This window comes from Chelonia mydas, chromosome 7, assembly GCF_015237465.2.
Source record: "Chelonia mydas isolate rCheMyd1 chromosome 7, rCheMyd1.pri.v2, whole genome shotgun sequence".
NCBI lineage: Eukaryota > Metazoa > Chordata > Testudines > Cheloniidae > Chelonia > Chelonia mydas.
This window is the reverse complement of record NC_057853.1, coordinates 87,022,814-87,038,864: the sequence shown is the minus strand read 5'-3', so window position 1 is coordinate 87,038,864 and position 16,051 is coordinate 87,022,814. Positions and strand designations below refer to the sequence as shown.

The window sequence follows — 16,051 nt, the reverse complement described above, 5'->3', positions numbered from 1 at the left end:
GTGTTGTAACTGGCTTGTCTAGTTTTTGTAAAGTCCAGCCACGAGGAAGTTTGTGTGGAAGGTTGTTTTTTAATGAGAATATCCAGTTTTGAGAGCTCATTCTTAATCTTTCCCTGTTTGCTGTAGAGGACGTTGATCAGGTGGTTCTGCAGTTTCTTTCAGAGCATGTGGCACAAGCTGTCAGCATAGTCTGTGTGGTATGTAGATTGTAATGGATTTTTTACCTTTTGGTACGATGTCCATCTGTTTGCATTTGGAAAGGGAGATGTTGTCTGTCTGTATCTGTATGAGTTTTTTCATGAAGTTGATAGATTTTCACTCCATATGGCTAAATTCAGTGCCTGGCATAATGACAGGTTTCAGAGTAGCAGCCGTGTTAGTCTGTATTCTCAAAAAGAAAAGGAGTACTTGCGGCACCTTAGAGACTAACAAATTTATTTGAGCATAAGCTTTTGTGAGCTACAGCTCACTTCATCGGATGCATTCAGTGGAAAATACAGCGGGGAGATTTATATACATAGAGAACATGAAACAATGGTTGTTACCATACACACTGTAACCAGAGTGATCACTTAAGGTGAGCTATTACCAGCAGGAGAGCGGGGGGCGGGGGAGCTTTCTGTAGTGATAATCAAGGTGGGCCATTTCCAGCAGTTGACAAGAAGTCTGAGGAACAGTGGGGGGTAGGGGGGGATAAACATGGGGAAATAGTTTTACTTTGTGTAATGACCCATCCACTCTCAGTCTCTATTCAAGCCTAAGTTAATTGTATCCAGTTTGCAAATTAATTCCAATTCAGCAGTCTCTCGTTGGAGTCTGTTTCTGAAGTTTTTTTGTTGAAGTATTGCCACTTTTAGGTCTGTAATCAAGTGACCAGAGAGATTGAAGTGTTCTCCAACTGGTTTTTGAATGTTTGAATGTTTTGAACGTCTGATTTAGGTCCATTTATTCTTTTACGTAGAGACTGTCCAGTTTGACCAATGTACATGGCAGAGGGGCATTGCTGGCACATGATGGCATATATCACATTGGTAGATGTGCAGGGGAACGAGCCCCTGATATTGTGGCTGATGTGATTAGGCCCTATGATGGTGTCCCCTGAATAGATATGTGGACACAGTTGGCAACGGGCTTTGTGGCCACTTGGGTCAATAAGGGGCAACAAGATGTTTAAGAATATGTGCTGAACTTGCAACTTTCTGCAGGCTGGGAAAGCTGCTTTCTTTTATGAAAGACAATTCATATTTTTACATGTTATTAACATAGCACAGATTTTTAGACTGACACTGAAACAAAATTGTAATTTTCCTCGAGTTTGGAGAATAGCTTACCTAGTTCAGCAGCAGCCATTTCAAAGTAAATGGATAGTATCATTGCTCTTGACTAAAATATGTTTCCATGAAGCATCCAGGCTACCATTTCTGTAGAGGTATTTTTGTAAATATGCTCAATGGGTGGTCTTCAATTAATTAAAAATAAAACTTCTACACCTTCCATTTCTCATAGTAAAAACTGCAGTGTCAAAATGTTTTTAATACAACCTGTTTTTTAATTGGTTGTTCTCAGATTTTATTCAGTATTTATCACTGTCAATAACCTGCTGTTTTACTGCCAGGAAACTTATGGGAATAATGTTAAGAAGGAATATCTATACTTCAGCAATGATTCAGAATCTCTCTCAGCAAACAAAAGTATCTTGAATAAAAGTCAAGTAACTCCTCTCTTTACTTCTCTTTAAAGTGTTAGTATTTCCCCCGCTACAATAAAATGACAAGTGTTTTTTATATCTTTCAAACTTGCTACGATTGTGCTCTAAAATGAACTCTTTTTCTGCTGCCAGTAATGCTAACATTAGTGATGTACACCTCAGGGATACACCTAGAATATATCTGAAACCTTACTTTTATACTTAATCATGTCTTTGTCTAACAAGTATAAAATTATACAAAATGTGAAATTTAGAAGCCTTAATTACAATCTGTACATCTGAACTTTAAAACACTTTTTCAACTCTATATGACTATTTGTGATATTAAAGACTATGCCACTTCTCAAACTGTCTATTTAAACTATATATTTTATCCACATAAAAGCTTGCAGCATATTTTAGCTGTAATTAGTGTTTTTCTGGTACTATTTCCCAAATGTAAACATTTAATGTTATCCTGTAGCACAGAAGGAATAAATTGGCCTGGTTTCAAATTGATGCAGCAGATTGCTATGTTTTGAATGGCTTTATTTAATCTGTAGTTTTCACTTTTAAATGTTCTGTTCTTTCTTTTCTCCAATTTAAGGAGTCTGTCAGGGCACACACATAACTCCCATTAACATTAATAGGAATGTTACTGCACATTGACTAATAAATAAATGCCTACCTGATACATTTATTAAAAATATATATTCATGTAGTTCTCAGCACTACCTCTCAACAAAACGTCTCTGTGTGTGTGTGAATGAATTCCATCTAGCGGTCTTGACACAAATATTCTACATTAGCTACATAATAAGTATTGGGATATATAACTTCATAACCCAGAATGAAGCAGTTCAGGTTAAAATGGTACTCAGAAGTTGGGGGGAAGTACAACTTAACCAATTTTCCACTATACGTCTTCTATTATTGATATTGGTTTTGCTGTGAAAATTTGAGGTTTTGAGACAAAAGAAAGGTTTGTTACTATCAAAATTACCCACATACTTTGTATCCTGTGTTATGTGGAGCTTTATAGAATGCTACACTTTAATGAGTACTTTCAGGAGAAAGTTTTTTGTAGATAATTTTTTTCCTACTGAAGTTTTGAAATCTTGGACTCAAACAATGCCCACTCCTTCAATCCTTACACAGTCTAGTTCAAGATGAACTGGTATGAATAGTTTTATTTTAAGAATGTGTTTCAGCTACAGATTCAACACTCATACCACGTAATAGAATATATTTTCCCACTATTTTTGAGCATATATCACTAAAGAAATTACAAGATCATACAGAAGGATAGTGAACATTTAAAGCCCCTTCTTCTTCTAGTTATGCGACCCCCGAGCGATTTAGTTGGGATTGGTCCTGCTCTGGGCAGGGGGTTGGACTAGATGGCCTCCAGAGGTCCCTTCCAACTCTGTTATTCTATGATTCTATGATTCTTCTCATGAATTATATATACAATTCAGTAAATGCATTTGTGATAGAATATTTCAATTTCAACAAGAGCTGAAGTAATTGCTACTTGTTTTGTGAAAATGTAATGCATAGGCATGGTCTTGTAATAAATTGTAAATCTTCCTTCTGCCATGTTTATGAAGTACAACTGAATTATACATACTTTTTTTAAAAAAACAATCACCCCGCATATTCTGCTTCTGTATTTGCTGAAAAATTTCCCCACTGCAACATGGGAGAGAAATCTATGTAACCTGGTAAACTTTAGTCAAACTTAATTCGTATGTGAACATACATCAGTTTTCTTCATCAGTTCTGTGTAAAGTGAAACTGGCAAATGTTAGCTTATTATTGGTTCTATATATCAGAGCAATGGTACAATTCTTTTCATTATGCTGTTGGAAAAAGCACTCTTTTCCTGAAACTTAGCAGGGGGAGAACTCACCCCTTTCATTGCTTTCAATACAAATTTCATTTTCTGCCTTTATTTTCTCTCTCCTTTATAGAACTTCTGCTTCCCCAAAATTCCTATGCCTTTTACAGCAACCAAAATCATTGTCAATTGACTTTACAGTGGCAGTATAATAAAGTACAATAAATGTCATAGTAATCAATGGTATGACTTCATTTAGAAAACTATGCTCAGTTTTGATCTCCCCATCTTAAGAACACAGCAGAAATAGAGATTGATCACAATCATTGGGACATGGAAAAACACTCATATGAAGTGCTACTGGAAAAAAAAATAAGGGCAGTATACCTCAGAAAGGAGACGAACAAAAGATGTCATGATAAAAATATACAAAACAACAAATGGTATACAACACAATTAAACTGTGGAACTCATTGCCACAAGGTATCATAGTGGCCAATAACTTGCCATGATTTTTAAAAGAATCAGACAGGTATATAAATAACAAGACAGCCCGAAATTATAATAAATATATTAAAAACAAAAACAATCACCACACACACCTTCAAAGTCAGGGCATAAGCCAACTTCTAACTATTGGGGATAGGAAGAAATTTCTTCATGGTATAATCTGTCTCCAAACTACCTGCTATAAGGCTTCTTCCTCTGAAGCAATTGCTAGAAGTCACTCTTGGAAGCAAGATACTGGACTAGATAGACTGCTGGTCTGATCTAGTCTGGCATTTCCTGTGTTTCCTAAAGCTAATGATCAGGACACACAGAAAAATGAGACACAGACACAGGGATGCATTTTAAAGTGGAAGGCTGCATCTTTATGAATTTTTTTTTTTTAGGGGTAGGAGTGCTATGTCCTTCCCCACCTCCCAGCCCCAGAAAGTAACAGTCATTTATTTGGGTCCAGTGCTGTGGTAAGGGATCTTCATGCTAGAGCTGGTTGGGAACTTTCTGTTTTGTTTTGTTTTTGGTCAGAAAATGCAGATTTGTCAAAACCAAAAAGAACTGTATTGGTTTTCATTAAATTTCTCAGTGAGGAGGAGGAAGGGATCACCCCAGAATAGCCGACAGCCCAGTGGCTATGGCACTCACCTCTGATGTGGGAGATGTAGGTTCAAGTCCCTAGTCAATTCAGATTACAGTCTTGAACCTGGGCTCTTCCACATGCTAGGCTATGGGCCCTAAGCACTGGCCTATCAAGTAATTCTGTGGTGGGTCTCTTTGGTTTTGAGCAGCAATTCCTGTCTGGACTTGAGAAATCTTCTCAAGGAAGGGATATTCTGCCTGATTGGAGCAGGAGCTTGAGCCTGGGTTTTCCACATCCCATGTGAGTACTCTGACCACCAGGCTAGGTCAGTCTCTCTCTCTCTCAATGAATATTTAACTATTTATTCAACGTGGAACAGTTGTAACTGAAGGGACTGAGAGAGAGAGAGACAGAGCTGGTTAGGGCATTCCGAATCAGGCAGAATAGGGTCTAGAATTTGGGTCTCCCACATCCTAGGTGAGTTCACTAACCACTCAGCTATTGGGTATTTCTGGGGTAGTCTGACTCTCTCATTGTTTGGTGGAAAAGGTCTTGGGTTTGTTCTGTATGAGAATGGGATCAAATGTTGAAATCTCAATTTTTCCCCAAAATGAAACTCTTGTTTTCCAGTCATCCTTTCTTCAGGCCAACTAACCAATATTCAGGACTGACCCTCTTCAGTCAACCCCCTACAATTCAGGCCGCCTCTGAATCCTCTTACCCTCCTCCCATGAGGGGGAAATGAGGATGCACATGATAGGTACCTCAGCATGAGAAGAATTCAGTCTCTCCCTCCTTACTCCAAGCTAATAGGGTCTACCAGTTCTCTCTCTGGTCTCATATTTACCTCTGGGAGCTGGTCTCTTTGAGGCTCTCACCTGCACTGGATGCCAGCAACAAATTGCAGCTAAATTACAAACTCACTTACAACTTTTAAATGGCACTTATGCTTTATTTACTTAAAACTATCATCCGGCATGCTGCAAGTAAGGTGCAAAAACGCACCAGATCCCTTTGTGAATCCTGCTCTGAAGGAAAAAATCCTTCCAGACTCCAAAATCTGACAATCATCAGGCCTACAGCATCTTGGAAATGCAATTGAAACTATAACTCCATTATAAGGCAGGGCCACAACTGCATCAAGATGGTTTTACATACAGGAAGGGCAATGCACATACACAGCCTACCCAGTGACAGTAGAGAGGGGTAGTGAATTCTCTGCTCCTCTTCTGCCTCCCTTCTCCTTCCTCCCCCCATCCTCCAGTGCATTCTGGAGAAGGGCTGGGGGAGAAGTTCCCTGAGCAGCTAAGCCACCTCCATCTTCCCGTCCTCCTCTCAGAATCCAGGGGTTGCTTTACCCCGGCCAGTCAGATCAAACATTTGCTTCTCCACTCCTACCCCATTTAGACTTCACTACAGACTTTTAATGAACATCTGAAATGTCTCCCTCTATCAAGGGAGTGTAAACACGATATAAATCTTTTTTAAAAGAAGTCTGACCAAGTGTATAGACATTGATGACACAATTGTATATACAGATTCTAAATTCCACTAAATCCTTGATGGAATTTGCATTTTCTAGCAGGACTGGATGAAGATTTTAGAGGTGCAAAATCTGCAATGAGAGTTCTGGAAGATCACCAAAGGATTGTAGTTTCCTCAGGAAGTCAGTGGTGTCTCGAAGATAACTGGGAGGGCTGGTAGCTTAGGGCCAGAGGAGAGAGTCCACATAGCCAGACAATCCTGCTGTCAGGGTGCCAATGCCTGAGATGATGGGGTGTCCAGGATTCCCAGGTTTATGGATTTTGGGTAGCAGATAGAATACCCCCGGTCGGGGCTCTAGGGGTGTGTCAGTGTAGATTTGTTCCAGTGCTTCTTTAAGGAGTTTCTTGAGCAGATGGTGTATTTTCTTTTGGTAATCCTCAGTGGGGTCATAGGGTAATGGCCTGTAGAATGTCGTGCCAGAGAGTTGTCTAGCAGACTCTCATTCATATTACTACCTATTCATGATGACTATTGCACCTCCTTTGTCAGCCTGAGGAAACTACAATCCTTTGGTGATCTTCCAGAAAACACCATCCTAGCCACTATGGATGTAGAAAGAAAAGGAGTACTTGTGGCACCTTAGAGACTAACAAATTTATCTGAGCATAAGCTTTCGTGAGCTACAGCTCACTTCATCGGAGCTGTAGCTCATGAAAGCTTATGCTCAAATAAATTTGTTAGTCTCTAAGGTGCCACAAGTACTCCTTTTCTTTTTGTGGATACAGACTAACATGGCTGCTACTCTGAAACCTATAGATGTAGAAGCTCTCTACACGAACATTCCACACAAAGATGGACTACAAGCCATCAGAAATAGCATCCCCGATACTATCACGGCAAACCTGATGGCTGAACTTTGTGACTTTGTCCTCACCCACAACTATTTCAGATTTGGGAACAATTTATAACTTCAAGTCAGTGGGACTGCTATGGGTACCCGCATGGCCCCATAGTATGCCAACATTTTTATGGCTGACTTAGAACAACGCTTCCTCAGCTCTCCTTAACACCCCTACTCTACTTGCGCTACATTGATGACATTTTCATCTGAACCCATGGGAAGGAGGCCTTGAGGAATTCCACCAGGATTTCAACAATTTCCACCCCACCATCAACCTCAGCCTGGACCAGTCCACCCAAGAGGTCCACTTCCTCGACACTACAGTTCTAATAAGCGATGGTCACATAAACACCGCCCTATACCGGAAACCTACTGACTGCTATACTTACCTACCTGCCTCCATCTTTCATGCAGACCACATCACATGATCCATTGTCTACAGCCAAGCTCTAAGATACAACCGCATTTGCGCCGATCCCTCAGACAGAGAGAAACACCTACAGGATCTCTATTAAGTGTTCTTAAAACTACAATACCCATCTGCTGAAGTGAACAAACAGATTGACAGAGCCAGAAGGGTACCCAGAAGTCACCTACTAAGGGGAAGTCATAGGCCCAACAAAGAAAGTAACACTATGCCACTAGCCGTCACCTACTAAAACCTCTCCATCAAGGATCTACAACCTATCCTGAAGGACAATCCCTCACTCTCAGAGACTTTGGGAGATAGGCCAGTCCTCGCTTACAGACAACCCCCAACCTAAAGCAAATACTCAGAAGCAACTACACACCACACAACAAAAACACCAACCCAGGAACCAAACCCTGCTACAAACCCCGGTGACAACTCTGTCCACATATCTATTCAAGGGACACCATCATAGGACCTAACCACATCAGCCACACCATCAGAGGCTCATTCACCTGCACATCTACCAATGTGATATATGCCATCATGTGCCAGCAATGCCCCTCTGCCATATACACTGGTCAAACCGGGCAGTCTCTATGCAAAAGAATAAATGGACACAAATCTGACATCAGGAATTATAACATTCAAAAACCAGACAGAGAACACTTCAATCTCCCTGGTCACTCAATAACAGACCTAAAAGTGGCAATTCTTCAACAAAAAAACTTCAAAAACAGACTCCAGTGAGAAACTGCAGAACTGGAATTAATTTGCAAACTGGACACCATCACATTAGACCTGAATAAAGACTGGGAGTGGTTGGGTCATTACAAAACCTAAACCTAATTTCCCCCATACTAATTTCCCCCTAGTGTTACTCACACCTTCTTGTCAACTGTTTGAAATGGGCCACTCTCATTACCACTACAAAAGTTATTTTTCCTCCCTTGGTATCCTACTGTTAATTGAATTGTCTCATTAGACTGACCTCACACTTGGTAAGGCAACTCCCATCTTTTCATGTATTTATACTGCTCCTGTATTTTCCACTCCATGCATTTGATGAAGTGGTTTCTAGCCCATGAAAGCTTATGCTGGATAGATTGGTCTTCCAGGTCCACGTCTCTGGAGGAGCCCCACCTTACATACTATTCTAGGGCTGGGGACCCAGAGGGTTCCAGGCTCTGGCCAGCCCCACCATGCCAAGATTGCCAGAGTTTCCAGGTTCCATGCAATAATCCAGGAGCCTGTTAGTCCAGAAAGTCCTGAGATACGTGGTTTTAAATAGGGTTTTCAGGTTCTGTGCTGCTGGGTCCTCACAAAGGAGTCTGGAAATCCTGAGAACCTTGATTCAAGTGAGGGCGGGGCTCTCAGGATTTCCAGTCTCCCTGCCATGGACCTGTGAGCCTGGAAACCCTGGGGGCTCCCAGGGCTAGGCTGCTCCAGAGTTGCAGATCCTCAGAGAGCGAGCAGCAGCTGAGTAAAATTGACATTCTTGTCAGTTTTACCACTACTGGTTACAAGAATGTCAATTTTAGTCAGCTGCTGCTGGTCCTGGGGAATATGTAACATTTTTGAAACACCATGTGTCAGTGAAATGAAAAGTGTCTTGAATTTCTGGTTCATAAGAAATTACAAAATATTTGGTTTCATTCCATTTCAAAATGAAACCAAATATCAAAATACTGAAATTTCTCAAGAACCAGAAATCTCGAGTTCTGGGCCATCTCTACCATTGCTATCTTATACTCTAAGGTGGTGGGATGGAGTGGAACGGTGAGGACAACAGTGGCAATAGTGAATCTCGCTATGTGTGTAGCTGCTGTAAATACTGATTTGTAATGGCAACCCCTGAACTGGAATGACAGATAAGATTATTCTCATTTCAGAATTAGGCACTCTTGGGCTGTGGGCTGTTGTGCTCTGTAACTTTCATTTCAGAACTGAAGATCTTTATATCTTATTTATAAAAATTTCTCTGATATACAAAAAACATATTTTAAGATCCCTAAAAGCTGTTAGCAGCAGGGGAAAGAATGGGAATATTTTGAGAAAAAGCATACTTTAATATTTATCAATTTCTTTTCACAGGCATGCAAATTTAAGAAATTTCACGATAATTAATAAACTAATAATGCAAGAAAATGTGTTAAAAATCTTAAAATAGTTTCTCGGTGGAACTGAAATTTAAATAATCTCTACAACACAAGCTATATGGGTACTTTTCTAAGGTTCTTAAAAATTGAAATTGGAAGAAATATTCATTAAATTCTACTCACAATGATTCTTCATGTAATACCTACTGAGATTAGACTTGACATTATCTAATTCATTTAATTAGTACTTAGTAATGCCTTATTTTTGTATTGTATTTAACAAAAAAAAAAAAGGATTCCTTTTTGTCTAAATAGATACAAGTGAAGACACAGTGAAATGAGTTAATTAGTAGTGGTTTTCAGAAAGTTGGCACTTAGGGTTAGGTTAAATCCAACAATAAGTCACACTGATCCAATTCGTGGGTTTGCTTTACTACACCAAACATGCATGTTTATTTTTCTGTTTCATTTTAAATAAAGAAACCTTAATGTAATGGGTTGTATTTTTTTATTTTCAACTAACAACTTTCAGTCTCTTATACCTTGTAAAGTAGTGTTGAGTTTCCATTTCACTACGGGCCTGCTCTTATTGAAGTCAAAAGGAGCTCTGCCACTGACTTTGATGGGAGAAGGATACAGTCATTAAAGTGTACACATTTCTTGCTTTGCTTGGATATCCACTACTTTCCTTCAGATAATATCAACTGATTGCCATGGGTGAAGTGTTGTTGTAACCTTTCTGGTCCCAGAATATTACACAGACAAGGTGGTTGAGATAATAGTTTTTTATGGGACCAACTTCTGCTGGTGAAAGAGACAAGCTTTTGAGCTACACAGAACTAAGGTAGCTCGAAAGCTTCCCTGTTTCACCAACAGAAGTTGGTCCCATAAAAAATATTATCTCATGTACCTTGCCATGGGTGAAGGCAAATACCTCAACTCAACCCTCCCTTGGAAGTTTGTCCCTATTTCACATATTTCTGACCCACCTCATTGAGGATTGTTGGTGTTTGTGCCTGGAATTCAATGATAGAAAACCAGGAGCCTCTTTGAAGAGACAGGAGAACGACTCCACTGTGCAGAAAATTTTGACTGACCTAATTCATAATACAAGTTTATAGTAATTCCTTAAGTTTCATATGCTTCCACTCACAAATACTCTTAAATCTTTATGGCTTTGATAGCTCAGACTGCTTTATCTCCTCAAATAACTTACTCATCTCTTGTGCAGAATGGTATCATAAGCTTTTCTAAAGTTCAAGTATTTAACACAATTTTCCATGTCTACATTTTTGAGTATGCCAAACCTTTAATTTATAAGTCCAAAGTGAACTTATCAGATGAATCAGATATACAGGCATCCAATTATATCTAACTATATATTTTGCACATGCAAGCACTGATTTAATAGCAATCACTGTCATGCTCCTGTACCAGATATGGGCAGGCTACAGGGCTTCCTTCTGAGCAAGAGACACACCAGATGTGTTCAGTATAAAACCCTTTAATGTTCTCCCCGCCTGGCTGAGGCTAGCTTAAATAAGAAATGTTACATACTTCACCAACTAATGGCTGAATAGTATACTGTAGTTTATCATTCCATTACAATCACTGTATCTGATCCTATTCTTAGACATTTCCCACATGTTCTAAACCAGTCTCTGTACCACCAAACATTTTAAAATGCCTAATTATCTGCATCCTCAGCTGTGCCAGAACATCACATCTGGGGGTGGGGAAGGTGGGGGAGGACAAAAGTGGCTAGAAGTCATTTTTGTGCTACCTCAGTTTTGGGGACAACCAGGTGCAAGTTTGTTCTCAGGGCTAACTTATTGCAGCCTGCAATGGCCTCCTAAAAGCTGTTATAGTAACTGGATATCACTGGAGGGAAGCACAATTTGGCCACACCCACTATGGCCCACAGCACATCCCCTATGATGGAGGGAAGGTAGGAAAGAGTGGCATGGAGCAGGTTATAGCAGCTTGATGCACTGAAGGGAGTGCCCTACACCACTTAGGAAAACTCCCAGCTATGCTCTTAGAACAGATTTAAGGTTGCTGTGTGCCACTGAAACAGCCTCCTGGGGGATGACGATCTGAATGAAATCAAAAGGGAAAAAATAAATAAAACAAGCAATAATATTATGCACCAATAGGCAAGGAAGGCAGATCTGAAGACCAAGAGATCCTTCCTAATATTCAGTTCTTACCTGCCTTCCAGTATTTTTTTTAATATCTCTGAGCTAACTTGATGAAGGACTACCCTGAGGTAAATAACGGACAGCTTTAATAAGCTTCTGTCATTCTCTATTAGATTTCTGGTGTTCCAAACAAATCACTAGGTTAAGATAAGGGAAAATTCCTGGCAGGCCAACCTTCTGTGACCTTTTGTGAATAAACTAGAATCAGCAACTTTCAGGCTTTTCCACAACAGTTTAAAGTGATACAAAATGCAGAAGGAAAAGAGGGGGAGAAAAGCTAACTTCAACAGGCCTGGGTAAACAGAGTCTTGTAGAACACTAAAGATTATGGCCATACAGTATTTTATAGGAACTAGACACTTCCAGTTTTAACATTCTTTGTTTAAAGCTAATTTATTAAGTAAATGTTATTTTTCTCCTAAATAGAATGTATTAAAAAAATTATTTACCCTATACAATTTGTTTTAACCACAGCCAAATGTATGACATACAGCAAACAGATGTGAAATTGCTTTCCTGAACTGAAACAGAGGCTGACTTATTTCATTACCAAAGCATTAACATGTGCTGCAAGAAGAACTACTTCAGAAGACTTTGAGGCAGAAACTGCTATGAAGGCATGTTGGAAATGGCCATATATTGACATATTCAAAAAAATAATGGCTACAAATCTTTACATAAAAATATCCAAAGCTAAACAAAGAAACTAATTCTGTATCCTTACTTAGGCAAAACACTATTGACCTCAAAAGGAGTTTTGCTTCAGGAAATATTGGATCATTGGGCCAATATACTTGCAAAACTCCAAATTTCTATGCATGAACAGGGTTTTAGACAGATAATCAGCCAATCTGCATCTACTTTACTTGTTTATGTGCACAAGTCAAGTGTGAATTTTTGTTAATGTAGCAGGAGCTCAAATAGTTTGCAGATGCATCTACTGTAACCTCCTGTGGAAATTCAATCCAGTGAGTATATACTTTTCCTTAGCCTGTGAACTGTACTTAAATAGCTTGACTCCCACCTTAACTTTCAGCACAGAAGAAAACATTTTAGCATCTTCAGACACTCCTCCAATGTAGAGTTTTTTGGTAAAAACAGGAGCATGGTCATTTTCATCCTGCACTTCAATAAACACCTTGGCTGTGTTACCTTTTTAAAAAAAAGAAGAAGAAATACATGTGGGTCTTTTGAGAATAAATGTTGAATGGCTCATGCTCTACCATTAAAGAATAGATCAACCAAAACAAATACACTGATAAAATTGTAAAAAAACAAACCAACCCCTCTAGGTAAGATAATTGCACAGTTAGGTTTTTTATGTTATTCTTGCATGTTAAAAGATAAATTTTTAATGGCCAGATCCTCCTCTTACTCCAACTAAATTAACACTGAAAGTAGGGAGTAAGAGAAGCACAATTTGGACATAAATCAGGGCCATTACATACATTTAAAAAAGATACAGTTATGGTATTTTACATTATTTTAAACATCAGTATTTTATCACTACTTATGATATACTCTTGGAAGCTTGGAGCTGAAATTTGCTCCCTTATCAATATTCACATTTTCCCTTTAACAGTGATAAAATATACATTACACAGTAGTTGTATGTTAAAGGAATAATAAACACATTTGTTGAGGTTTAGCAAAAATATATTATGTACACTAGTAGTCAAGCCTTGATTATAAATATCAACTGTTTTTCTAATTTGCACACAACTTTCTTTTAAAATTTTAATTATTAGTAAATAATTAAACACTTATTACTGAATTCTGATGTCGGACCAGCAAACCAGCACAAGGAGTATGTGCAACAGTGCTGGCAGGAGCATTTTCTATATAAGGAATTCTGCCAGCTCATAGCAGCATTCTACATTGCAGGCCAATGCAATATACTGTGGGGTGCTCTTTATACATCCTCTGATACACCTGCTTGCTGACATACAGAATATACAACTGATGGACTTGCTCCTGCAAGTTGCTAAGAATTCTCAATGCCTATTTCATTTATTGTGTTAGGTGAGTGAGTGCACAAGTGCATACTTGTGTATCAAGGATGTAGTCCACCTGGCTGCTTACATGGTGAACAGGGTCCCTATGCTCCCTTCTGGCACATCTGAGGGCAAGATTAACCCTTAAATTATGTTTTTTCAAACTAATCTCAGTTACCTCAATGAACAATAATGACTACAAATAATCTCCTTTCTTCACAAGAAAAACAAAAATCTTCTGGCAAAATGTACCATCCCATCTGGAGCAAAGATTAACTTGTACAGTGATCTACACAAACGTAATTTTGTCTCTTTCCATACTCCAGAAAGGAATCACTGTTGCAAATGCTGATAACCAGTTTGTTGAGAAAGACTGCATTTTCCATTGACAAATCACTTCATTTCAAGTTGGTTCTCCTACTTGGTAGTAATCAGTGGTTATTCTGAGTGTTGTGCAACATGCTTACTTCGTAGCCGTTGCCATTGTGTTTAAACCAGATTGACAAGGCATATTGAAAAGAGTGCAGTAGTGTGTCTTTAATAGATAATAGACCACTTCCTGCTTTGGCAAAGACACCGAAGATATGTTTAACTGAAGGCCTAGACATTAGAAAACATGACGACTTCATAAAAACAACTGAAGTCAAAGAAAAATGTTCAAAGTACAGCAGATTTAAAATGTATGAGGAAATGGCATTCCAGCAACAGAATAATCAGTTATTCCCTTTCCACATTGATCTGTACAGGTAAAAATGAACAAGCTGTAGGTGCTGTCATTCCATGGGAAAATTGTTTCATAACAAGCTATCACCCTTCAATGTATAAAAAAAGGAGCTATACTTTGACAGGTAACTTTGTTATATGTAGGAACAGTGTCTAAACAGAGAAGGTGGGTGAGGTAATATATTTTACCTGGCCAACTTCTGTTGGTGAGAGAGACAATAAAAGACATCCGATGTAGTGAGCTGTAGCTCATGAAAGCTTATGCTCAAATAAATTTGTTAGTCTCTAAGGTGCCACAAGTACTCCTTTTCTTTCTGTGAATACAGACTAACACGGCTGCTACTCTGAAACCTGTCAATAAAAGACATTACGTCACCCACCGTGTCTCTCTAATATCCTGGGACTAACATGGCTACCACAGCACTGCATACAACAATGGACGGTATCTGATCCAAATCTACATTTTATTAGACTGTTTCCTGTTTTGACTATTGCATTATTTATTACATCAAATTACAAATGAAGGGCCAGTATCAGCCTTCTATAAAGGATAAAAATATACCTCGTTACACTGACAGCATACTTGGTTTTTAGTATTACCCACTGTAGTTTACTCAGAAACTGCAGCCCTGTCAAGAATAATGAGATTCTCAGGCAGTGTCTTCATTGCAGTTCCCCCTCAGGGAAGAAAGATTTAAGCAAGATTACAGTTAATGTGTGTAAGGGACCTTGACCTACTGAGTATAAACAGTTAAATCATTGGCTGGCATTGGTAGACTACTGCTGTAGGGAAAACTCTAATTGTGTCAAGCTCATTGCTAGTAATACTGCAGCACTGTAACCTATATGAGTTATTTGTAATGCAAATGAACAATCTTTTCCCTAATGCTTGCCATTGACAGACATATAAACCAAACCATGATTTGGAAAAGTTTGGTGTGTATTTTGCTAGAAAACTCTTTTTTTTTTTAGTTCTCTGCACAGCATGAATGTTGATGTATTTAACATCAGTAAAGTGCTCTGAAAACTTCATATAAAGGCCACTATATAAAAGCAAACGGCTATTATTAGTGTGTCTACCAATTCCAGCTATTTAGAACCCTAACGTTCTTCAGTAATTAAATATTATTTACATATATACTGTTGCTGCAGCTTTACGCTTCACTCACGTTTAATTTCACTAACACCTTCATTTCAGCTCATTGCCTCATTTTTATGCACAGCTTATATTTCATTGGCTCTGACAGACTTAGGAAAACACAGCATCTGTGAATTGCTTATTATTTAACTCTTCCTTTTTATCAGCTTTCAATCTGCAGCTGAGTGCAACAAAAGGACTACCAACCAAACTACACACATTCCTTTGTCCTAAAATAGAGACAGCCTAAAGCAGCACACATTAAAATTCTTCATCAGTAGTATTCACTGCACACAGATCTATACTGTGGCTGTTCAGCAATAGCCTGCACTGGAGGTGAGAATTCATAGACTCTTATTATTAGAATGCATGGTGTGCATTTTCCTCCTGCAGAACCTCAGCTGTGTGTGTGTGTGTGTGTGCGTGGAGGGTGCGGGGGAGGAGGGGCTGGTGTAAAGGGAGGTGTGGCCATGGCCCCACCATAGCCCTTCTC

General features: G+C 39.0%; 1 protein-coding gene across 1 annotated transcript in view; it reads right to left on the bottom strand.

Annotated features, from left to right (window-relative positions):
- Positions 1–16,051, bottom strand: part of PCDH15 (protocadherin related 15) — a 665,248-nt gene that overhangs the window by 82,819 nt on the left and 566,378 nt on the right. Inside the window, exon 26 of the mRNA XM_043551059.1 lies at positions 12,728–12,855. Within this exon, the coding sequence (XP_043406994.1) occupies positions 12,728–12,855 (128 nt within the window). The remainder of the gene's footprint in view (positions 1–12,727; positions 12,856–16,051) is intronic.